Below are 27,994 nucleotides of genomic sequence, written 5' to 3' on the forward strand. Positions count from 1 at the left end.
TTAGAAAGAAACTTGACACTGTTAGCATTCAAGAATGTGTAAACAGAGCTAATCTAAGGTGGTATGGCCACTTAAATAGAATGGGTAATGAAAGATTAGCAAGATTGCAAGAAATAGACCAAGAGAAAGACCAAGGTCTAGGTGGACTGATTCAGTCAGAAGTACATTAGAAGCACGAAATGTTAGATATGAGAATATTAGAGTGCACAAGTAATAGATTAATTTGGTGGAAAACTGTGGATAGGAGATTAATAATAATGAAAACTTAATCATATAGTGCTGTCATAGTAGTCTGTACATATCAGGAAAATGATGATGTATTTACTGCTTAGAAAGTTCACACTTTTTTTTAGTCTTCTTTGTTTCAGTTACACCTATTATATCAATCTGGTACTATCTAATCTTTAGCTAGTTCCATTTCTTTACCATCGATTCTTTTCACATTGATAGTACCAATCTTGAACTCTGCTGATGTTGAGTAGTGATGTGTTCCTGGATTTGTCTGAGTAACTGACAAAAAAAGAAGACTGTTTGCCCTCGTTCCCTGAAATGAAAACAATGGAGCCTTGTTTAAGATGATGCCACAGCCTGCATGAAATTCTGCCATGTGTACCATCATTCTGTAATTTGCATTATGGTTTAAGCCAATAAGAATACAATTTGGTCAGCTAAATTCCAAATTGCCAGCCCATCGTAATTCATTCGGTATCCAGGTAGATATCTAACAGGATGTCCCATGAAAAGATGAGGATTGGACATTATATCAGAACCAGTGATCAGTTCTCTGCATTGCTTAAGCCACTATTTCAAATCCTAACCAACCAACAGAGGACATCATTATACAAGAATGCAACAAAAAGCCCCATACAGCACAAAGCAAATATAATCTTAGTTAATTATCATATGGTTTCACATATATTGGAGAAGAAACCACATCCCCAGCGTGTGATTTGTTATGAAACGCTATCAAAACAGTTGATGAAGCCTTCCCTTCTTAAACGTCATTTTGAAACCAAGCATGGCGATTTAAAACACAAACCTTTAGAATATTTCCGGAGGAAACTGTCCGATCTGTCAGCAAGGAAAAAACAAATATCCTCATTTTCAGGATTTAACACGAAGGCTCTGGAGGCATCTTATGAAGTTTAAGAATAGCTAAGACAGGAAAACCTCACACGATCGGAGAGTCATTAATATTACTAGCAGCTACAGATATGGTTAAAATAATTTTGGGAGAAAAGGCAGCAAAACAACTTGAAATGATTCCATTATCCAATGACACCGTATTACGAAGAATTTCAGATTTGTCTTCAAATGCTAAGGAGCAGTTAATAGAAAAAGTTCAGGCTAGTAAATATTTTTCCATACAATTGGATGAAACTACTGACATTACCAGCATGGCCCATCTTCTTACGTATAAAAGATTTATAGATGGAAAAACAGTGAAGGAAGAGTTCTTGTTTTATGAACCACTGCCTGCTCAAACAACCTCAAATGAAACATTTTCAAAATTAGACCAATTTATGAAAATGAATGGAATAAATGTGCTGATGTTTGTTCTAATGAAGCACGTGCAATGGTTGGGAAACACAGTGGTGTTGTTGCAAAAATTAAAGAAGTAGCTCCACAAGCAAAATTTGTACATTGTAGCATTTCATCGCGAGGCTTTAGTCGCATGAAATATGCCTGTTGCTCTGAAGACAGTTTTGAATGAAAGCGTGAGAATTGTTAACTTCATTAAGTCTAGAGCTATGAATTCACGACTATTTTCCATTTTGCGTAATGAAATGGGTGCTGAACATGATTCTCTTTTACTTCACAATGAAGTTAGGTGGCTGTTGAGTGGAAATGTATTGAGTTGCCTGTATGAACTTCATTCAGAAGTGCAGATTTTAACCTCTGACAATTCCTCAGACTCAAATTATTTCACTGATGAACTGTGGCTTGCCCGGTTGACTTACCTGGCAGATTTATTTTGCCCCCTCAACTAGCTGAACATGAGCTTGCAGGGTGCACGTACTTCCTTATTCTTGGTACAGGATAAAACTGCAGCTCTTAGGAAAAAACTTGGCTTCATCATTAAAGAAATCAATACTGGAAACATGTTCCTTTCCATTGTTGGATATTTTCTTAACTGAGAATGAAATTCTTCTTCATAGTTCTGGCAGTGAATATAAAGAAGCATCTTTATATTCTAATCACAGATTCAAGGAATACTTCCCTGAAAACCTAGCTTCAGAATTTTGGATTAGAGAGCCGTTTTCCATTGATGACACCTTACCAGAAACGTTAACTCCTTCCGAGAAAGATGAACTGATCGAGCTCTCCTGCGATGAAAGTCTCAGGCAAACGATCAAGAGGATGGATTTAACAGACTTCAGGTTGCCAAGAAGAAATGAATATCCAATGACCTTAGAAAAAGCTGTAAAATTTCTGTTGGTGTTTGCAACTACTTACCTTTGTGGGTTTTCTTCTCTTATTTATATCAAAAACAAGTACAGGAATAAGTTGAATGTTGAACCCAATTTAAGATCAAATTAAGTCAATTGAAACCAGACATTAAGAAGCTGTGTTTAGCTAAACAAGCACAACCCTCACACTGAAACAAGAATGCGAGTTCTGTAATTAAAAATGCTACATTTATAGATATATATATATAGAGCCAAAGGCTTCAATTCGGCGACATATGACTTGTTTAAGTTAAGGGATATTATAAACGATATGGGATGTAATATCCCTTAACTTAAACAAGTTACATTTATAGTTTGTAGTGATTGTAAGTTAATTTGAGAACTGGAGTACCATTATCAAGAATGTGTGTTTGTCAAAATTTGTTTATGTATTCACTCATTATTATTTTAATTTTTTAAAAATTGCACATTTTACAGAACAATCCATTGAATAGATTCAAAGAGTATCTGTTTCTCCAATAAATATCTGAATAAAATAATAAATAACTAAATAAATCACTAGTATTGTAGAGAAATGTTTATTTTGCCCCTGGGACCAACAAATCACGCTTTTCCAGAATAAATTTGCTTACTGGTATATCTAATATCCTGAATTAAATATAGTGGTACACCACTAGAAAAGGTTGAGAAGCCCTGGTCTAGAGCAGTGTTTCTCAAACTTCAGATATCCACGTACTCCTTCTTAAATTTTCATTATTACCAAGTACCCCCTAATTAATTAATAAAAAAATAAATTAATTAAATAATTAAAAATAAATTGATTTAAAATATTAATTTATTTTTTTAAAACTAAAAAATTTAAAATAAATAAATTAATTTAAAATATTAATTAAAATTAAATATCTATTTTATTTGAATTTATATGTTCACGTAAACAAAAAATTATTTATTTTTAAATTTTGGTTCTCTAGAGATGTCAGACGACACACTCATTAATTTCATTTGATCCAGATGCAATATCAACGTTACATAAGGAAATTTAAAGACGCTGCAAACATGCTTAAAATACCAACACAATGCAATAAAAATCAAGGATTAATCCTCCACTAAGTTTGGTCAGCTTTAATAAAAAAATATACCTCAGTCAGACCTCGGACATTATGAACGTGAACAACAGAACGTGGCATCATCCAGCATTGTTTAAATTTCAGCACTGCTTTGAATGAGCATTCTGATTTTTAATTTTATGAATAGTCAGACGGCTACAACTGATAGCATGAACTATTACTAATAATTTCTCTTTTCTTTGTGTTTTAAACTTTAAATTAACTGTTACCCCTGAAGATGTCAAACGACTTACGAAACTTGTCGGGTCTTTTATTAATTCATTGTGTTTTTTATAGCTTATTAAAAAAATGTGGTCCAATTACCGGACCACAGAAACCTCCACTTACAATATCAACGTTTTCTTGTTGCTTACAGCTAGCTACTTGTATTTGCTATAGTGCTGTCTTTTGGGGGTTTTATAAATCCAATCTTTAACCAATGATCCATACGTAAGAATTTGAAAGCTAAAAAAAATACTGTATTTACTCGAATATAACTCTAACTTTTTTTCCCAAAATGAAAGCTAAAAAATCGTGTTGCAAGATATGTGTGGGAATTTTCGGAAACTAAAGTTTTCAGAAAAAAACTGAAAATGGTGCGACTTACGAAGAAGCTCCTACTCGCTATCACTACTTTTGGCATCGAGAACAGTTTCTTTGTGTGCATCGTCAAAGTCATCTACCCAAATAACGCCATCTTCTTTCCCATTATTTCAAGCAAAAATTACCAATAATTTACAAAGACTTCAGATACATAGAGCAGTGAAGAACTGCATACGATTGGTGCGGTATTAATAAAAGATCGCGCAAACCAAAGACAAATTAGCATTTCAACAGTTGAGTTGAAATGCTAATTCCCTTCAATCGAATTCCTAATATATGAAACACATTCACTATATATTTCTTAGTTTTAACAAGTTAACGACAGGGTGGTGTCAAGCAAAAAACCATATGTTCCACTGGCAACATATGGTTTTGCTTGGTTATACAGCAGTTTGTGTTGGAGAGGGGATGTGATTCATTAGTTAGTGCCGTTTTATGCTAGTTGTCTCTAATTGCACTGTTTGTTGAAAAATATAATGACTCCTTTAATTATTATGCATAGCCGAAAATTGCCACGTACCCCCGGGGATACACGTACCACACTTTGAGAAACACTGGTCTAGAGGATAATATAGTTATCTGCTGAAGATGCAAAGTCGGGGAAAGTCATAAGGGATACAACTGATACTATCTCACTATAGGCTGATTTGAATAGCCTAGTTCTATGGGTAAATGATAACAGTCAATTCAATGGTGCTAAAGTGTAATATTATTAATGTTGTGGTTAACAAAAGCTAAAAACTTGGTGTTGAAGTTTAAAGACCGACCATACTGCTAAGGTGGTTAAGTCATCATATGTGATAACTGTAATGTTGAAGAGAACCCCAACTCAGGAATGAGGAATTTTCTCAGTTCACAGAGTTCTGATAATATCACATATGCTACTGTACTCAGATCTGGCACGAGAGTTATGACAACATGGAGGCATTTTAAAAGACCCAGTGGAGAGTAATCCAGATGATATTCTCACCTCGTATCCATGGAACTGCATATGAGGTGAGAATGAAAAAATGCAGTCTTCAATGTTTGAGAAATAGCTGGATAACAGGAGATTCCTGTTATCCATCTATTCTCTCTGAATCCTCTCCACCACCTCCTGATGCCCCAAGAAACACAGGTGTCCAAATCTGTGCACAACAGCCAACATGGCCAAATTATAGCCTTATAAAGAGAGATAATAACCTCCTTATCTTTACTTGTCAATGTGTTCTTCAGCATCCAAGTAATCCTCTGAACTATTCTGGCAATTACTGCAATATATCCTCTGAATTTCAAATCTCTATCCACCATCACCCTCAGATCCCTAGCCTTGTCAATTTCCTGTAAATTAGTACCAATGTGATACAAAGTGTGTAATCTTTTCATCCTGAAGTACATTTCCTTACATTTAACAACAGTGAATTGACAAACATTGTCCTTTGCCCACAGTGCTAATTTATTTAAATCACCCTATAAGATATCTACATCACCTTTATTGCCCTTCCTAGTTTTGCATCATAAGTAAACTGAATGCCCCACTTCAAATCTTCTACTATATTATATTAATGTACAAATTAAAGAGTAGTGTTTTCCTAGTAAAGAACCCTGAGTCACTCCACTATAGTAGCTCTCATTTGCCTTGATTCCACTCCACCATGCAACATCCTCTGATGTCTGTTGATTAGCCATCCCCCAATTCATGCCACCAGCCTCATATCATTCCCATATGGTCAACATACGTAATAGTTTTCCATGCAGTATTCTGTCAAATGCCTTTGCAAAGTCCTGCAGTATCATAATGTAACCATTTCCTAAATTTATCAAATTCTGCTGTCACCTTACTGAGGCAGGACCTACATTTTACAAAGTCATGCTGTCCCCATAAAGTATCATATTCCAATCCACCCATTCCAGAATTTTACTTTTAACCAACTTTTCCAATACTTTAACCACCACTCCAGAGATTCTAACTGGTCTGTAATTTGTGATTTTTGTCTTGGAGCCACATTTATGTAACAGAACTATCTTGCCCTCTTTCCGCTCCCTTGGAACCTTGCCAGAACTGAGACTCACATTAAACAACTTCATCAGAGGCACTGCTATTTCACTTGCACAGTCTCATAGCACGTGAGTAGACATATGGTCCAGGCCCACTGTTGTATTCACATTGATATTTTTCAACATACTGAGTACTCCCAATTCGTTTACCTCAATGCTCATATCAGTCTGTCACCTCAGTAACTGCCAAGTCACCACCTGGATGATATAAACTTGTAAAGTGATCACTTAGTAATTGAACTCTTTCTCCTACTTCTGTCACTTTCCTACCATCAGCAATGAGTAAGGTTTCTTTCCATAATCATTCTCTCTCTTACTTGTTAGGAAGCAAAAAAAAAAAAGTCTTTTTGGATTTACATTGACTTGCTCAGTGAATTTTCTCTCAATCTGATTTAGCCTTCTTTATCATAGTAGATACCCTTCTTGCTTGTGCTTTACTGCTTATGGGCATGCTGATCACCTTATTTATATTCCTTCCACAATGCTTTCTAATTTTTACAGCTCCTGCTTTATATTGCTAGTCAATCTACTTTTATTTATCTAGTCATCTACTTAATCCCTACTCATTTTATCATCCTGGTCTTCAGTATGCACTCTGATACTGCCTCACTTAAACAATCCTCGACCACTTCCCATGCACTAGTAACATTCATTCCATGTAGTTTCTTATACCATGGCAATGATCCAAGTTGCCTCCTAAGTTTGTCATAATCACCAGCTTTGTAATTTCGCATACACCCTTTCTTGACTGAAATTTCCACATGTGAGCAACCTTCCAGAACAAGATTGCATGGTCACTTTCAACCAATCAGAGTTAGATTTGCTACTGGACTAATATAGATCTTCTGATGCTATTAGCAGATCCAACACTCCAAATCCCTGGTCCCTTCCATCACATGCTGTTTCAAGTAATTATCCCTTAGTAACTGTATAAATTCCATTTCCATTTTGCCATGTGCCCTTTCCTCCTTCCAATCTATATCACCATAGTTGAAGTCTTCCATGATAATTGCTCAGCCTGGACTCATTGTGCTAATCTGCTGATGCATGTCATCCATATTTTCTTCTGGACCCCCCCCCCCAGATCTATAGCAGCAACCAACAATATCTTGTCTTATTTCACACCAGACAGCCTCAAACGAACTATTTCCATCAGATCCGCAATCTTCCTTAACTTCTATTTTTTTTTTTTAACTATTACTAATAATACCATTCCTCTTGCCCTATTTCTTCTATCTTCTCTGAAAATGCAATATCCATCACATTCTATTTCTTTAACTACATCATTCTCTGACAACCAGGTTTCACTGATGCCAATAATTTTTGGCCAAGTTGAGCTGACCAATGCTAAAAACTCCTCTCCTTTATTTCTGATACTTAAGAGCATTTGCATACATGCATTTCAACATTCTCTTGGGTCCACAGTTACCCTTACATGATGTCATCACTTGCCCATTCAGATTCGAAACCTGGGAAACTGCACCCAGCTCTTCATAATCACTTCTACAGTCATTTATTCCAGGGGTGGCTAGACATATGCTTGATGTCTTCCTCCTAGCATCTCTAGATTCCCTGGTTTTGCACTTCCAACCTCTCATTGAACAACACTTTCTCCAGGCACCTAACTCCAAAACCATTTAAATGCAGTCCATCAGGCATATAAAGGTCCTGACATCCATCAAATTTACTCCACACATCTATAAACTGCACACCATTCCTCCTGCACAATCATTTCATTGAACCATTAGCAATCATGGCCCTTCTTCTCAATTCTATCCTATCATACCAAGGCAGTAGACTCACAATCTTTACTTGCTTGTTCTTCATTTCTGCTTCTTCAAAAATATCCATAATATCAGTCACTTCATTCTTTTGCTCCCAATATGACTTGCATTTCTTATACTCGCTTACGAAACATTTCCGACAAATATTTTCTCCATTCTCATACCAGAAACCATCCACTCTTGGAAACAAATACATTAAAACACAATTTACATTGCACTAAATCCCGCACAATAATATCAGTCAACATTGATGTCTTACTCACCTCTTGTATGCATTGGTGCCATAACAAAAAACGTTTTTGAAAGAATAGCACGACTAAACAGTGCCACCAATTATATATAACAATAATGCTAATATATAAAAATCTAATATCTAAAAAAAAATATGCATATCAGAGATGCTCATCTTCCACAATTGGACAGCCAGAACATAATCAATCTGGTGCACTGACTCATCAATGTTAGATGTCCAAATATAAGTCTGTCATGGGTGTTTCTAGAAACAGGTATTAGTAATAATTAATCTGTTAGCATGGGCAAATTCCAACAGTCTTTAACCACAGATGTTACTTTCACCAACACCAAACATGCCACACTCAGGTATAACTCTTACTCTTTCCCACTTTACCATTAAAGTCCCCTAAGATGTAAAATACATCTCTCCTTGGTAGGCAGTCCAAAACAATCTAAGTTTTCATAAAATTCCTCGCTCTCTTCATCAAGCCTATTTGTGCAGCGTTCTTAAACTACCACAATTGACACACTGGTAGATGAGCCTTAAGTCTAATACAAAGTATCCTGTCATTAATGGGATTATAACCAAAAAGGGTTCTTGCCTGAAGTGTCTTCAGTATCACAGTTAACCCATGATGCTTTGAGTCACCTTCTGAATAAGCAAGTAGCTTACCATCCTGTCTTTTAAAGTTACCTTCTCCATTTCATCTGGTCTCTGTAATTTTATATTTCTCCATCTCTTTACACACAATATCTAGAATACTCATCTGTAGACCCCTTACATTTCATGTGTGCATGTAAAATTCCCCTCTACGACTTCTCAAACAGAACCCTCTGCCAAAGCCCTGAACTTGGCTCTGATTATTCTATGCAATAACTAATGTAACATGAGATGTATTATAAGACACAACAATATTAGCATTTTGGAGTGAAGTCACTGCAAGAAAAAAAGTGGTAGGGTTGTAGAGGCCCTTTCCACATACATACAAAGTTTTGGTCCCCAATTTATCCCACGCTGGGCAGGTGGATTGGAACCTCTGCCTACTGAGGCAGACTCCCACTGCATAAAACAAAATGAAATAGCAAAATAGGAAAGATTCATCCCTAGTCCTTGAATATGCTAATAGAATTGGGGAGAAGGAGCAAGAAGAAAAGAAAGAAGGTGAAGGACCAGTCTACAGATAATATAACAGATGTATATTGCATGAAGTAAGACATGGTCCAGCATCAGGTTCCTTGGGTTTGCCACTCCTGTACTCACTAAAGTAAGCCCTATGCAATCCCCCAAAATTTAAAACCTTGTTAAGAACTGGTAGCCCCATTTATTTGTCCACCCAAAGTCTATTCATGTCTGCTTGCAAGGCTACAATATCTGCTGTCCTCACATTTCTTGCCAACTACTGCATACAACTGTATATCACCATTTAAACCCTTCTCAGTATCATTTATATACAAATTAAACAGCAACGATCCTAAAACAAACCCTTAGGGCACACCACTAGTGACTTTCCTCTTCTGGGATATTGCTCTCCTAAACACAACCTGCTGATGCCTATCAGGTGGCCAATCTCCAATCCAAGGCACTAAATAATCCCCATCTGTTCCAATTTAATTACCAGCTTGTCATGTGGCAATTAAAGGTATCAGCAAAATGCAAATATACCACAGTATATACATCCCCTTTGTTCAATATGTTTTAGATTACTAAAATATGATCTGATTCTTTAGCAAACTCATGCCATCCATCAAAGAGAATGTTGTTATTGTTAACTCAATTCTGAATCCTGGTCCTCTCTAACACCTTTACCAGAACTCCAGACAAACACTGGCCTGTAATCCAAAGCCTTAGTCTTATCATTCCCCTTCATGAAGCAGAACAATTTTGCCCTCTTTCTGCTCTTTTGGAACTTGGGAAATCTAAGCTCATGTTAAAGAGGTAAGTTAAAGCTGTTGTTAACCTGCAATATACCATCAAATCCTGCAGCCTTACTGACATCAACTTTACTCAATTCTCATATTCCTCCTGTTCAATCACTATCAGTGACTTTTCCTCCATCCTGACTGCTCTCAAGTTCTGAATGATGTTACTTTCATAAAGAAGAAATACCTTTATGAATTGCTCATTTAACATCTCCACTATATTCTCCTCAATCGTTATTATCCTTCCATAATCCTTCTTTCTTCTGAGTGATGCTGAGTCTGGTTATTGTATACAAATGAGTGGCACTCCCAGTGGTATATATAAAAGTGGGCATTTGAGTGATTTTCGATTTCATGTCTAAAGGGAGAACAAGACATTTCATAATCGTCAAATTCTTGGATTATGGCAAAGATTTCATTTAACTGATGAATTCAGATGACAAGTCATTGTAAGAATAGAAGCCAGCCAAAGTCAGGCAGAGGAAGTCTGGTTGTGTCACGTGAGTCATTCTGTGGAACCAATTCCAACAGTCACAAATAGCATTCTGGAGATACAGTGAAGTAAGGGCATGGGCTACAACTGCAGAGGATGACATATCTCTGATTATCTGCTAGCTGAAACAGGAGTGCTACCCTAAATCAGCTATGATGAGACCTCACATCAGCTATGGGAACATTGTATCTGCTTCAATGTGAGCAGAATGCTTCATGAAGGTGTGTATAACAGTGTATATGCCAGCACACAAAGTGACTTGGTGTAAAAGACTATCTCCAAAAATCTCTTTTCAAAATATTCATTGTGTGCTATACTTGCTATAATTCACTTACCTGACAGATTCATACACATTACTTTTACTTGAATATAATGTAGGTATAGCAATCACCTCAGTTAATTTCTTTACTACCATTTATTTACAGTATACAAACATGCCAAAAGCTTATCAGAACACAGTACATCTGGCTAACATAACACTAATGCATATCATATTACTACAGGAGCTAGACAATCACTTGATATTTTCCATTGCCAAATGCAAAGGTTCAAAGTTTTACACCCACAAAAACCTCTGGTTTAAGTTTTTTTTTTTTTTTATGCTGACAAAGTACAGGGGGGTCCTCGACCTACGTTGTTTTGACTTTACAGCGGTAATCCCATAAATAATTAAAAATATAAATTTCGACTTGAAGCAGCGCAACGTAAAATTCAAACATCGCGGGCGAACTTGTTTGTGAGTGCAGCAGAAGAATACGCCGTTATGCGGTGTATTCTTCTGCTGTTTGTTTGGGAGAGGTGGCGACGCTTGGGCCCCAGCATACACTCTTTGGGTACCATGTGCTTTGTTTACATCAGCTCTCTCACTGTTGTGTTTGTGTTTTTTTGCGACTTTTTACCCTTCAATATGGCTCCCAAACGGGAGTCATATTGAAGCCTATGGCCTAGTTCTGTTTCTTGATATATACGTATGATTTTAGGGTGTTTTAGGCTAGGTAAGTAACTTAGGCTATGGTAATTCTGACTTGCATTGAAAATCGCCTTGCATCGGTCTGTAGGAACAGATCTCCGACGTAACTCGAGGATCCCCCTGTAATCATGTTTAAACTTTTTTTTTCCTTAAATATTAATTGTGAAAATAAAGAATGAGCAATGCATAATAATAATAATACTGTAATCTCTCAATTATCTGATAATGTTCAGAAATTAAATGGCAAGTCAGTTAAATGAGGATAAAATTAACTGAATGTATACATGCTACATAGTGCCGTTCCAGCAATCAGTTTATTTTATGGTTAAATAGTTAAGCAATCACTGTATTAAAATTTTAAGATGAATATATTTACAGTCTCATAACAGAGTCAACTCTCAGTACATAGCAAATACCATTATAACAAACCTACTCACTATTGCAGGAAGAGAATTATATTATAGTAATCTCTACGAGAGGTGAATCAAGCTAGTGACCTGGAAATTATGGTATAGCATTACCTAAATTTTGTCATCAGCTAAATTTAACAAAATTTAGTTAAATTTATTTCCTTCTGAGGACTATACAGATATAATTTTGCACCTTATGGTAGGTGAGGGTAAAACTCACTGTCATCCCTTGAAGCTGACTAAATGGATGGTAGTGAGCCTGGACATCATATGATTCTTAAATGTGTCCTTAGGGTGTGGAATGGGCGACCAGGGAGTGTTGTTTATGCATCGTTGGTGAAAGTTTTCAAAGAATATGATAGAATCATATCAATCAATGCAGGAATAGAATGAGATGGATTTAGTATTTTCAGGGAGGATAGAGTAGACAGGACAAGGGGTGGGATACTGCTGATGATAGCAGATAAATTGAAGCTATCATTTGGGCAGATGGCAGGTCTTGGAATCAATCTGGTGTGAGATTGAGGCACAAATAGGGCAAAATATAAAATGAGAATGAGTACTTCATGTAGGTGCTATAAAATCTTGTTTCCCTGGTGCAAAAATATTAGTGATGCTGTCTGAATGTTGAAAAGGGGAAAGGTGAAAGAACTGATTGTTTTGGCAGGAACAAATGCCTGAGAGGTGTCTATTGTATGAGGGACGATGTCAGAGTTAGTGGAAGAAGCAAAAAAGAAGAGTGAGAAGGTGAAGTCTGCTGTCACATGACAGAGACAAACTAAGAAGGAAGGCAATAATAGCTAATGAATCAATACACAAGTTGTGCAAAAGGAATGATTTAGAGTTTGCGGAACTATGGCTTAAGTTTGATGGTGTGAAAGATTTGTACAATGCTGATGGACTGCACTTAAATGGATTCAGAGTTAGATGTCGAGAGAGAGAGAGTTTTGTTCACTGAGAATATGGAAGCACGAAGTCAGGAAAACTAAAGAAATTACAGTGGATTCAGGCAAAAATATCACATGGGATGGTCAATTCAGGATATAAAGGTGGTTGGGAACCTAAGATGATGGTAATGTCTCTCTATACTAATGCTAGAAGCATCAGGAATACGAAGGAGTTTTCTGGCATTGATTAGTGCAAGCTCACCAAAAGTTATACATAGTAATGAAACTGCTAACAGCAGATGACATAGTTACATGGATAGAATGTGATGGATTTAGTATTTTCAGGGAGGATAGAGTAGACAGGCTGGGGAGGGGGGGTACTGCTGATGATAGCAAATAAATTGCAACTATTCAGTTGGATAGATAGCAGGTATTTGAATCAATCTGGTGCGAGAATAAGGCACAAATAGGACAAAATATAAAACTGGTTACTGCTATAGGCTACAGGTTTCAGGTATGATGTAGAAGACATGCATCAGCAAATTAGTACTATGCGTACAAGTTGAGTAATTATTATGAGAGACTTCAACTTTGGAGACATAGAATGGAAGGAGGAAAGATCACGACAGGAAAGAAAGAATTTATACCCAAACTGAGAGATAATTACTTGAAGCAGAATGTGACAAAAGGAACTCAGGGCATAAGTGTTGTATCTGGTTATAGGATCAGAAGACCTGACCATAACTAAAGTGGTTACAGTGACTCATTTGGGGAAAGTGACCATGTGGTCTTGACTTAGTAGGTAGCAAAACATGGAAATTCCAGTTTTAAGAAAGGGTATATGTGGAACTCAAGGCAGTGATTATGATACAATTAGGAGGCAGCTTGAAGAAGCACCATGGCATAAAGATCTGAAAGGGGAGGATGTTTAGAGTAGGTGGGGAATAGTCAAGGGGTATATGGAGGAAGCAATACACTGTACATTGCTTCCTCCAGAAGTTCAGGAGGGTAAATTGAGTAGGAGTTACATGTATAAGTACTGTACTATGATTAAGCATGAGATGCAAAAAAAAAAAGAAGAAAATACCGTGGAGGGGAAGTATAAAGAGAAACATAACTATAACTTAAGAACAGAACATGTATCATGCAAGAAAGGTTACCAGCATGGTAATGAAAGTAAAATCAGATTATGAGAAGAAATTAGTCGAGAAGGCAACAATCCCACAGTTTTTTTTTTTTTGTTGTTATATGGCATTTAGGAGGAGTTCCACTTTAAGTTCCACATATACCCCTTCTTAAAATGGAATTTCCATGTTTTGCTACCTACCAAGTCAAGACCACATGGTCACTTTCCCCAAATGAGTCACTGTAACCACCTTAGTTATGGTCAGGTCTTCTGCTCCTATAACCAGATACAACACTTATGCCCTGAGTACTTTTCGTCAGATAACAATAATTATCTCTCTCTCTTTTTTTTTTTTACCTTGTAGTGTCAAGGGTTTATTAATCATCAGACCTCAAACCGTTCACAGGATAAGGTGGTCAGCCCTACGTCCCAGTGTATCCTATCTGTAGTGTTGAGTTCTCAAGGCCAGTTTGCCTGCTTTGCGGGATGAAAAATCCCAAGACAAACTGTGGAAAAAACCCTACTGTCCACACCCAAGACCGGCTAACTTGGCTATGGCTGAGAAAGCTCCTTCAGTTCCTCACGTCACCAACGGGAATTGAACCTAGGACACTCCTCCCCCCAGGCATATATATGGTTGCAAAGCGCACAGCCACTGTTGACCAGGAAGAGACCTTATCCCGATCAGTCCTTGACTTTAATCATAGCAAACTAGTGAAAAATCCCAAATGCAATATTAGAGAAACTAGCAATAGCAAAATATACACTATAACATATACAAAATATACACTATAACTATTCCTTGTAATACCTAGGAGTGTCCTTAGGGACCTATAATGAGTGTTTCCTATTGTGAGAGAGTTGACTATTAAAACCATTTCTTCATCCATAAGATATAATTAGATTAATATTTATTATGTATTTCAGAAAACAAGAAAATCAGAAATCTACCTGGTACTTCTCTTTGAGATCTTTTAGGTCAGACGATAAAATTTCAATTTTGGCTTCGAGTGCTATTGTGTCTTGTCTTAAAATCAGATTTTCTCGTTCACTTACTGCAAGTGCTCCTTCAAGTTCCACATGTATATCTGCTTCTGACTTCTGAGGATTTACTACTAAGAAATCTTCCTCCTCAGCATTTGTTGCCAATACTTCATCTCGAGATGGCTGCTGAAATCGAAATGGAGTACTTGCTCCACGTATATCCCCAGCATGGGTTAAATAGCAAAACTGATAAAATTCATCCCCATCATCTTTTGGCAGATCATATGCTATAAATATATCATACGAAACATTTTTAAAATTATCCACAAACACTCCAAAGTACAATATGTAACAAACCAAATATGTTTTTCAGAAGACATTTTAAAATTAATTTCAACTGAAAATTTGATCTGGATATTAAGTCAACATATAGCCTGACATATAGATATACTTGGCAAGTTAATCAATAAGATAGAACTGGAATTGATATGTATGTACGTATTTAACTTTGATAGGGTACATTCTGATCATAAGATAGCACTGTAAGTTCTAATTAGCAATGATGCCATCTTAGAAATAGTGAATAGTATAGTTACATTCATAAATAGTATACAGAACCTGTTTTTAAAAATGACAAGTATATGAAAAGACTGACCCTAGAAGAGCATTCAAATTATACTTTGAAATCGTTATAAGTAAGAATAATAATAATAATAATGCATAACAGTCTGTAAAAATCTCACAATCATTTTACTTATGTTAATTTTTTTAGTATTATATATACTGAGTGAAAATTTCATAAACAAATAAGTTTTGTTATATCGTAAAGTAATTAAGTGTATGTGAGTGTAAATATTTGTTGGCATTTATTAATGCAATTATATGCTTAGTATTAGCAGAACCCCCCCCCCCCATGTGGTTAAGCAGTAGTGTAACAAAGAAAAACATATTTATTTTATTTTACTAACTCCGCTATATGTCACAAACCAAATATGTTTTTATGAAGACATTTTAAAATGAATTTAAACTATAGATTTGACTGGATATTATGTCAACACATAACCTGGTCTATAAACTTGCCAAGTTAATCAATAAGATAGAACTGGAATTCAAGTATAAATTCCATAACTTTGATAAGGTACATTCTGCAATCAAACACTACCAAGTTAAGTTCTGTGAATTTGGAAAAATGTTTATATGCATCTTTATCTATTCTCCAATGAGAAACTGTGAAGTTAATATTGAAAGACTATCAAACCATCATATATTAGTGAGAATGTAATGTGCTTAATGAGAAGTAAGCAGTATATGTTCCAAAGAGCAAGGTGGAATTTGCAGCAAAGTTCTTTTTATTGGAAGCAAATTTGGAACTGCTGAATTAAATGTATTCTAGAGAATATGGATGTTAGATCTCCTTAAAAGAGATAAAGAGAATTATTAAATATACATACTTGTTGCAGACGTAGACTTCTGTGGCTAATTAGTTCAAAAGATATATTTCGGTGATTACACCACATTTTTTATTATTCAGTTATACAACATACTGAAATAATAGTTCCAGACAAGTTTCGTAAATCGTAGGATTTACATCTTCAGGGGTAAATAGTATAACTTAAAGTTTAAACAAGAGAAATTAATAAATACAAATCATAACCACCTGGCTATTCATAAACTCAAATAACAGAATGCAGATATAAAATGTTATTGATGTTGAACAATACTGGACGATGTTACATGTTCTTGTTCTCGTTCATACAGTCCAAGCTCAGATTGAGGTAGATTTTTTTTATTAGAGCTGACCACACTTGATGGAGAATTAAACCTTGATCGTTTCTTAGCCAAATAAGAAACTCAAAGAGTTTCATGCCGAATACAGTAGAAACTATATAAAGTTCGGCAATTCCAAGCGTAAGCAAATACCTGGATACTGCAGCAACTGACCCTTAAGGTAGTGCAAGCTGAGGCAACTCATGTCTAAGGTGGAGCAAGCTCCGATCACTATTCTTGATATTTACCCTTAATGAGAACTTAGCTCCTAGGAGCTGTATTTCTGTTCTACATTATGAGAGAAGGTCACTACCCAGACCGGTTTAAACCTTTTTCAGCAATACTCATAGAAGGGTTGTAAGTTCTGTTCGCTACAAACTTGATATTAACTAGGTCTACCTACTCACTGATGAGCCCTCAAAAAAGGTTGAAACTGGTCTGGGCAGTGACCTTTTCTCATAATGTAGAACAGAAATACAGCTCCTAAGAACTAAGTTCTCATTATGGGTAAATATCAAGAATAGTGATCGGAGCTTGCTCCACCTTAGACATGAGTTGCCTCAGCTTGCACTACCTTAAGGGTCAGTTGCTGCAGTATCCAGGTATTTGCTTACGATTGGAATCGCCGAACTTTATATAGTTTCTACTATATTCGGCATGAAACTCTTTGAGTTTCTTATTCAGCTAAGAAACGATATGGGATGTAATATCCCTTAACTTGAATAAGTCATATGTCGCCAAATTGAAGCCTTTGGCTCTTCATATATCTAATAATTAAACCTTGATTTTTATTGCATTGGGTTGGGTTTTTCAGCATATTAGCAGCTTCTTTAAATTTTCTTATGTAGCAGTTGTTTTCTATGTATAACATTATCGTTTTTTGCCAGAGTACATCGTCTCCAGTGGTATGGAAAGCAAGACCCGTTTTTTTGTTCTCTTTTGTATTCCATGCATATTTCTCCAGATCTTCCAGTCTGTCCTATGTAGCAAATCCATTGCAAGAGCAATGGATTTTGTAGACTCCTGATTTTTTAAGAGGATGATGAGGTGGTTTTTTGGTGAATGTAGGAATCTTAAGATTTTTTCCATAGGAAAGAAGGCTACTTTTACTTTGTGTTTGTTCATTAATTTGGCAAGCTTATTTAGAACATTTTTGATATAAGGATGCAAGATTGCGTTTTTTGTAATCCTGTTTTATTGTGTTGTTAGTTGGAGGCATTTTAAGGAATCTCTTGATGGTTTTTGTTTCATACCCATTCTGTTGGAGGATTTGTGTTAAGTATTTTAGTTCTTCATTACATCTTTCTTGTGTGCTGGAGATATTGTATGCTCTGTTTCGAAGAGTTTTAATTAAGCTTATTTTTTGTGAAGGATAGTGGTGTGAAGCTGCATTTAGACTTCCTGTGTTGGTCGGCTTCCTATATACTGAGAAGGAGAGTTTATTTTCTTCATTAACTTCTAATAGAATATCTAGAAAAGGAAGTTTTCTATTTTCTTCTTGTTCTAAAGTGAATTTTATGATGTTGTGCAAATTGTTGAGATAATCTTTAAAATTGATAAGTTCATCTGTTGTTCCATTCCATATGATGAAAATATCGTCTACAAAGCATAGCCATATTTTTGGTTTTTTATGGTAATTCTTTAGAGCATTGTTTTCAAATTTTCCCATAAATAGGTTTGCTAATACCGGTGATAATGATGAACCCATGGCCAGTCCTTTTTGTTCCAAGATTCTGTCTTGATAGGTGAAAAAAGTATTGTTTATACAATGTTTAAAAAGATCTAAGATGTCCGGAGAGAAGAGGTCTTCTAGGAGATTCAAAATTTCTTGTCTCAGGACGTTTGTAAACAAGCTGATAATGTCTAGACTTGCTAAGATGTCTGATGGACCAATACGTATATCTTTCACTTTTTCTATGAAATGTACTATTTTTTATGAAGGAAGATGTTTTCCTATATGATGTGAGATCATGTTGGTGAAGTATTTCGCCAAGTTGGAAGTCGGTGAATGTCTTCCATCTACTATTGGTCTTAAAGGTATATCTGTCTTGTGGATCTTTGGAACACTATAGATTCTTGGTATCAAAGGATGTTTTGATTGTAAGTATTTTTTAAGTTCTTCCATCCAGAGAGGGCACTTTTTTATGAGATCATTTGTTTTTCTGTGTGTGTGCCAAGTTGGGTCTCTGTCTAAGGGTTTGTGTTTGTATCCTCCAGGAGACTTTTATTTTATTATCATATTCTGTAGCATTTAAGATGACAGTTGCGTTGCCTTAATCCACTTTGATTATGACAATTAAAGGATGACAATTTTTGTCATCGTTTAATTTTTTAAGGCAAGCGTATTCATTGTAAGGTAGATTCCTACGAGGTAATCTGCTTTTTAATAGTAAAGCTGTACTCTCTATACGGATAAGCTCTGCCATGTTGTCCGGTAGATTTCTAATTCCTTTTTTTATTTGTGCTATGATACAATTTTTGGTAGGAAACATGGGGTTAATGCAAAGTTAAAACCCTTAAGTAAAAGGTTGTTCTCTTCTTTTGTTAGGACTCTCGAAGAAATGTTAATAACTACTTTAGAATAATCTAGTGGTTTTTATGTATTTCTTTCTTCTGAAGGAGTAAGTTGAACTTATGAATTAATGTATGTTTCTTCTGTTCTGAGATCGCTATTGCTTTGTTGAATGTAACACTATCGATGTTGTTCTATTGGTAGGATGGAAGAGATGTGGCCAGTTCATTATGAAGAGAAAAAGTGTTATTACTAATTAATGCTAATTCAGCTCTAGTGACTGTAATTCTTTCTCTTAAAAGAGCTAGTTCCATTTTATGATAAATTCTGGCGGTCTTGTTTGTATGGAATACGCATTTGATTATGATGAATTTCGGGATGACTTCATATAGAAAAAACATCTTCCTTCATAAAAAAATAGCACACTTCATAGAAAAAGTGAAAGATATACATATTGGTCCATCAGACATCTTAGCAAGTCTAGATATTATCAGCTTGTTTACAAACGTCCCGAGACAAGAAATTTTGAATCTCCTAGAAGACCTCTTCCCTCCAGACATCTTAGATCTTTTTAAACATTGTATAAACAATACTTTTTTTCACCTATCAAGACAGAATCTGGGAACAAAAAGAAGGACTGGCCATGGGTTCATCATTATCACCAGTATTAGCAAACCTATTTATGGAAAATTTTGAAAACAATGCTCTAAAGCATTGTTTTCAAAATTGTTTTCAAATTACCATAAAAAAAATTACCATTGTTTTCAAATTACCATAAAAAAACAAATGTGGCTACGCTATGTAGACGATATTTTCATCATAAAGATTATCTCAACAATTTGCACAACACCATAAAATTCACTTTAGAACAAGAAGAAAATAGAAAACTTCCTTTTCTAGATATTCTATTAAAAGTTAATGAAGAAAATAAACTCTCCTTCTCAGTATAAAGGAAGCCGACCAACACAGAAAGATTTCTAAATGCAGCCTCACACCACCATCTTTCACAAAAAATAAGCTTAATTAAAACTCTTCGAAACAGAGCATACAATATCTCCAGCACACAAGAAAGATGTAATGAAGAACTAAAATACTTAACACAAATCCTCCAACAGAATGGGTATGAAACAAAACCATCAAGAGAATCCTTAAAATGCTTCCAACTAACAACACAATAAAACATGATTACAAAAGAGAACAAAAAAAAACAGGTCTTGCTTTCCATACCACTGGACACGATGTACTCTGGCAAAAAACGACAATGTCATACATAGAAAACAACTGCTACATAAGAAATGCATTTTTGAAAATTATGGAGACAACTACCGTGTTTGAATAAAAACTTTAGTTTAATATAACTAAAATCCACATTCGACGTTTCAACCTTTATGTCAAGGTCATCTTCTGGAGCATACCACCATACACAGAAAACAAGCTACACCACAATCAAATTGGTTTGTTAAAGATACTGACCAACCGCTGCAACAATTGTTGGCCTGACCTCTGGTGAAGAAAAAAAAAAAAATTATACATCAACACTAGAATCCTATTATTAGTGTTATCTGTTGGTTGTAGAAATACATTGGGCGTAACAATAAGTATCTATCTATACACATATATTAACATCATGATTATACTTGTACATTCCAGCCAGTCGGTATGGAATGGTTTCTAATACTAGCTGAAGATTGGCTAGAGTCCTGACTTATGCTGGATCTTATATATTAGGAAGGCTGAATGTGTGCCATCCAGATCCTTGAAATTTTCATGCCATCTTTGTTGTTGATATTTGGGTGGTTTATCAGGATTTCATAGGCTTCCTTAAATTTCCTTTCATACCAGGTTTTTGTGTGATGTAAAGAGCAGGTGCTTTTCCAGCTGATTTGGTGTAAAGTGTTGAGCATGTGGTCTGAGAGGCCTGCTTCACCATAATGGTTATATTTAATGTGTCTAATGTGTTCTTTCTTGCGTACAGGTTTTTGGTAGACCGTGAAGGATAGACTGCCTGAAGGAAGATGTGTGACTAGTGTGTCTAGGAATGGGAGTGAATTTTGATTTTCGATTTCGATGGTGAATTGTATGCGTTCGTGTTGTTTGTTCAAGTGACTAAGGAATGTGTTGAGCATTTGTCGGCCGTGCAGCCAGATCGTGAACACGTCGTCAGCGTATCTAAGCTGGACGGTCGGTCTTAGCATGACGAAATCAAGAGCCCTTTGCACAAAGGGTTAGCGAATGGCTATACGGATTGGTAACACGAATGCATACAATTCACCATCAAAATCGAAAATCAAAATTCACTCCCGTTCCTAGACACACATCTTCCTTCAGGCAGTCTATCCTTCACGGTCTACCGAAAACCGACACACATTAGCCAATACATACATGCTAATTCATACCACCACCCATCACAAAAATATGGAGTCATTAACACCATTAAAAATAGAGCTACAACAATTTGCTCTAACCAGCAAGCCCTGAAACAAGAACTAAAAATCATCAGCGACACATTCATCAATAATCGCTATGACAAAAATACTATTAATAAAATACTCCATAAAACAACAACAAAAACGAATCTAGATTACAGTAAAACCATAGCCATCCGATATATTAAAGGGTTATCGGAAAAAATCAACAGAATCCTACAACATTATAACCTCAATGCCACCTTTAAACCCCCACTAAACTTAAAACCATATTCAACTCCTCTAAGGATCCTCTCCTCCCATTAGCACATCCTGGAGTCTATTGCATCCGCTGCACCTGTAACTTACCATACATTGGTTAAACAGGACGGACAATCCCTATACGCAAGAAAGAACACATTAGACACATTAAATATAACCATTATGGTGAAGCAGCCTCTCACATCACATGCTCAACACTTTACACCAAATGAACTAGAAAAGCACCTGCTCTTTACACCACACAAAAACCTGGTATGAAAGGAAATTTAAGGAAGCCTGTGAAATCCTGATAAACCACCCAAATATCAACAACAAAGATGGCATAAAAATTCCAAGGATCTGGATGGCACACATTCAGTCTACCTAATATACAAGATCCAGCATAAGTCAGGACTCTAGCCAATCTTCAGCTGGTATTAGAAACCATTCCATACTAACTGGAATGTACAAGTATAATCGTGATGTTAATATATGTATATAGATAGATACTTGTTGTTACGCCCAATGTATTTCTAAAACCAAAAGATAACACTATATACATATATTAATAGGACTCTAGCGTTGATGTATAATTTTTTTTCACCAGAGGTCAGACCAACAATTGTTCCAGCGGTTGGTCAGTATCTTTAACAAACCAGTTTGATTGTAGTGTAGCTTGTTTTCTGTGTATAGTTCTTTGCTCCAGAAGATGACTTTGACATAAAGGTCGAAACGTCAAATGTAGATTTTATTTATATTAAACTAAAGTTTTTATTCAAACACAGTAGTTGTCTCCATAATTTTCAAAAATGCATTTGGATCACCGTGTATGCTTAAAAGAAAGGCTACATAAGAAAATTCAAATAAGCTGCTAATATGCTGAAAAACCCAACCCAATGCAATAAAATCAAGGTTTAATTCTCCATCAAGTGTGGTCAGCTCTAATAAAAAATCTACCTCAATCTGAGCTCGGACTGTATGAACAAGAACAAGAATGCATGACATCGTCCAGTATTGTTCAACGTCAATAACATTTTATATCCGCATTCTGTTATTTGAGTTTATGAATAGCCAGATGGTTATGATTTGTATTTATTAATTTCTCTTGTTTAAACTTTAAGTTACACTATTTACCCCTGAAGATGTAAATCCTATGATTTACGAAACTTGTCAGGAACTATTATTTCAGTGTGCTGTATAACTGAATAATAAAAAATGTGGTGTAATCACTGAAATATGTCTTTTGATACATACTTGTATCTAATGTATATATTTGTAGGTTTTACAGTATATATATTATTTTTTTTATCTGCTAGTCTCATTCTTTAGAATTCCCATGTTGACCTTTGAAGTCAATGCCACTATGGATATGATTCTGAAACATCCTGACCAACCACTAAACAAGAAAAATAAAATTATATAATAATATTGTTATTTTATCTTTTAGTTATAGTCACAATTGTCTATAACTAAAAGATTGGATATGTAGAGAAAGGTGGGGAATAACATAACTGGAAAGCCAGCACTACAACAAGCCATCAAAAAACCTTCATAGCTAACTCTTCAATGTAATTTCTTCAGAATATTTTGAAAAAACTGCCATAAGATTATGTTGTTAGCTAAAAACATTTTTAAATGAAGACTGCAATTAAACAGTTTCTTTCAAATGCAACCAGCTGTCTGCATACAACTCCTTTCATCATCAAAAAATACTCAAGACAATCTAGATATTCCAAACTTCTCTCTCCTCCTACACATGCTCATTATGTCATTCATTATCATTGCATGTCTCTTCAACTTTCCATTACCAAAATAAGCTTGCAATCTCAACAAACATATAGCAAAGCATTATTATGAACAGACTCCAGGTAGTCAGGGTCTCAAGAGAAGCAGCATTTTTTTTTTAATTAATCCACACTACCTGCACTCAACACCTCCAAAAAGCAAGCTATTCCAATCACATACCACTCAAATTATATATAAACTACACATAAATTACATGTAAAATTAAACAAAACTCACACAAAATGTGAAACAGAAATGGGAAACCTGTTTATCATAAGAAGGTCAAAAGTTACATCAAATTGTATTTATTTGGCTGCAGGACTAACAAGGAGCAGAAATTATATGTACAATATAAAACTTAATGCAATTTCTTTGCAATGTACATGTAGTGGGGGGGGGAACTTAAATGGGAATAAATGCATTAAACAATTATTTAAAAAAATGTTAAGAGATAAAATGAAATATCATCTCAATTTACTGATATGTACCATCAAGGGGGAGGGTCGTCAGGCTATGACTGCATTACACAATTAAGTTTATCATTAATCTCCTATCAACAAATTTAGTCGATTAGTTGTCTGCATTCCAACATTGTCGTATGTAACATTTCATGCTTATAAAACTTTTGATTGAATCAGCCCACAGAGACCTTAGTCATCCTCCATCAAATGCCTGTTTTGCTAACCTTTCCTCACCCATTCTATCTAAGTGATCATACCACCACAGATTAGCTCTGCTCACACATTCTTTCATCAAGTGCTTTATTTCTAACCCAACTCTCAGATCAATAACTTAAAATTGGTTTAAACACTGTCTGGTGCTAGTGTCCATGTGGTTAGCCTAGTGGCTTTGTACTTCGCAACCATATACCTGGGAAGGAGTGTCCTAGGTTCGATTCCTGTCAACGATGTGAGGAGGATCTTCCTCAGCCATAGCTAAGTTAGTCAGTCAGTCTTGGGCGTGGACAGCAGGGTTTTTCCCACCAGTTTATCTGGTGTTTTTCATCCCGCAAACAGGCAAACCGGTCCGAGGACACAAAGATTAGAGTCAGGAATACTGACCCAGCCATAGGTCTGATTCGTCAGCCTATGCCAATTCCGGAGCCCAGATAAAATTTGGGGGGGGGGGGGGGGGAGACTAGATGGTACTGTGAACTCCCGTATAAAGGGGGAACGCTGTATCATCACACGGAATCTATTTTATTTATTTATATTACTAGTTTAGTGTTTTGGTGAATTTCTCTCTCATTCCATATAAATTTAATCAATTGGCTTTCCCCACCACACCAGCTTTGCTTATTCTGTTGTCAATTTCCAAATTTAATTTGCCATCTTCACCACTGGGATTGCTTTTTGGGCCAAAGCCAAATAACTGGGGAGGGGGCCTCCACATCTCCTTTAAGAAATGCGGAGAACCAGCTGAGCTTCTAACCTAATATCTGGGTACTGAACGAGCGAGGAATGGCTAACAGTTTGGAACTTAGCCAACCAAATTGTACTTCTGCTGGTTTAAACCAGAAATACATATTATGAAACAACATGATAAGATTTCATGCCAGCTGGAGTGTAGCCCAGTTAAACAAGCCTCCCCCCCCCACACACACACACACTGTTTTTGTCGAACCAAGGGCAAACAGTTCCACTCAGCTACTGGAACAGACCCAAGCTCAACATAAAGAACTCAACATCACAAGAACTGAAGATAAGAACCATAAGTATAAGGAGTATCAATGGAAAGGTAATTGAGTTTGGAGAAAAACAGGAAAGGTATCATGTGGACATAAATGGCATTACTGAAACAAAGAATACAAAAATAAGCAAGATCTTGCTAAATAAATATAGGATGTTATATTCGGACAATAATGATCAACAAAAGGAAGGAGTGGTGATAGCATTCAACTTCAAACGTGAAGATAAACTTCTTCATTGGAAGGCAGTTTCAAGTAGTTATGTGGGTGAACTTTAAAATAGGGAAACAAACAATGAAACTTATTTGTGCCTATGGTCCCACAGAAGGTCCTCCTAAGGGAGAAGTGGAGGAGTTTTGAGACATTAGAGCAGGAGGCTGACGTAAAGAAAATGGAAAAAGTGGTAGTTCTTGGAGATCTAAACTGAAGAGCAGGAAGAGAATCTCACCAAGCATGCAGAAATGTTCTGGGAAAGGGACAAGGCTAAATAATAATGGAAGTATCTGTTGGATTTCTGCTCAGGATATGTACTAGTCATTATTAACATCATGTTCCGACATTAAGATGTGCACAATGTTCATGTGGAAAGAAGATACAATAAATAAGAAGCCTCATTGACTATGTTTCTCTTTATTGAGGCTTGATAAGACCCCCATCTTGACTACTGCATGCAGATCTGGGTGCCAGAGGCAAGTGACCAAGATGGTAGCAGGTCTATGGAATGAACCTTATGAGAACAGGTTGAAGATTTGTGGGTTACAGAAAATGGTTGATAAGCAGAAAAGAGGGTGAGATGATTGAAACATACAAATTACTGAAGGGTTTTTTTACAAGATTAATTCAGAGGAATTTCAGAACAGGTCTAGTGGTGGGAGAACTAGGGGCCCATCCATGGAAACTGAGTAAAAGTGTCATTAGAACTAGGTTTTTTGCTTGGAGAGTAGTGAATGAGTGAAATGGGTTGCTAGAGTCTGTTGTGGATGCCATGACTGTGAATGAGTTCAGAGCAAAGTATAATAGATACTGTGCAAATGTTGGAGACTCCCTCATCAAGTCTAAGGACTCCTTGGAGTTGCCTGTAATAATAATAATAAAATAATAATAATAGTGATATCATCATGCTGGTTCAGGATACAAGTTTATTTATTTTTTTAATGTTGGGCCCATCCATGAGAGGTTGGTTGGTCAACTTATAGTATATTAGTGCAAAATGAGGAAATTGTTCACATTGGATTTGAAGACCTGTGCATTGTATTCCTTGAGAAACACATGGGAAAGAAGGCTGTTCCAGAACACAGCAGCAGCAGGTATGAAGGAGGATGAAGAGATAATTGTTTGATGAGTATGGAGTTTGACAGTAAAGTAAAGCTGTTTATGTTTCGATGGATTTGGTGAGGAGAGAGAGAGAGAGGGGAATTACTGATGACAGTTCTCATGCTGAGGGTAAAGCTTGTGATTAGAAAATTGCAGATGGCAATACAGCTTATTGTGTATGTCTGTAATACTGCAGAGCAGAAAGCAAATGGAGAAACTACTGCTCTATTTTCTCTCCAGACTAACCACCATGGAGAGCAAATCGACACAAATGCCCCGAGTTCCTGGCATCCCTTAAATTGGACAGGGATGCGAAGAATTCCTGGGCTCAACATGGTGTGTTCAGTAAAACTAGGAACCTGGAATGTTAGAACCCTGCATAAAGCAGGTAAGCTAAGAAATGCTATCCAAGAAATGAAAAGACTTGAAATTGGGATTTTAGGAATGAGTGAAGTTAGGTGGCCAGGATCAGGCAAAACTCAAGTCAATGACATAACAATATATCACTCTGGAAGTTGTGAAAACAACCATCAAAACGGAATTGGGATAATATTAAACAAGGATATCAATAAGTCACTGTTGGGCTTCATCCCTACTCAAATAGGATGATGTTATTAAAACTGAAAGGATAACCACTAGATGTTAATCTTATACAGGTCTATGCCCCTACTGCTGACAAGAGTGATACCGAGATCAAAGAATTTTATAATCAATTAAAAGAACTAATGAAAAACACAAAAAAGGATGATATTAACATCGTCATGGGTGATTTCAATGATAAATCTGGTAAAGGTAGAAGTGGAGATGTAGTTGGCGAACATGGACTGGTAACAAGAAATGAGAGAGGTGACTTCAATTCTGCCAGGAAGAGGAGCTAATAATCACAAACACATGGCTTAAGCTACCATCCCAAAGGCTGTATATTTGCCGATCACCTTAGGATAATAATGGGAATATAGTCAGAAACCAAATTGATTACTTGCTAATTAATCAACAATTTCGAAGTTCTATAAAAAGTACAAAAACCTATTCTAGTGCAGATATTGCTTCTGATCATAACCTACTGGTGACAGAGTTACAACTTAGATTGAAAGATATACTTAAGAAACATCAACAAAAAAGGTTTGATTTGGTAAAATTAAAAAACACAGAGATAAGAAGCAAATTGAGTCAAGATCTAAATCAAGAGCTAGCACTTATTAAGAATGATGACATCATGAGGGTTGATGAATCATGGGACAAATTAAAATCTGTCTTCACAGAGAAATGTACCAATACTTTATGTTCTAATAGAGCAG

The 27,994-nt window shown here is 36.0% G+C and overlaps 1 protein-coding gene across 1 annotated transcript in view; it reads right to left on the bottom strand.

Annotated features, from left to right (window-relative positions):
• Window positions 1-27,994, bottom strand: part of LOC150110362 (uncharacterized) — a 259,624-nt gene that overhangs the window by 159,362 nt on the left and 72,268 nt on the right. The window contains exon 3 of the mRNA XM_090399055.1: window positions 14,933-15,252. Within this exon, the coding sequence (XP_090255181.1) occupies window positions 14,933-15,252 (320 nt within the window). The remainder of the gene's footprint in view (window positions 1-14,932; window positions 15,253-27,994) is intronic.

The sequence above is a fragment of the Typopeltis vanoorti genome, chromosome 1 (genome assembly GCF_054136105.1).
Source record: "Typopeltis vanoorti isolate ZY-2024b chromosome 1, IOZ_Tvanoo_1.0, whole genome shotgun sequence".
NCBI classification, from domain to species: Eukaryota; Metazoa; Arthropoda; class Arachnida; order Uropygi; family Thelyphonidae; genus Typopeltis; species Typopeltis vanoorti.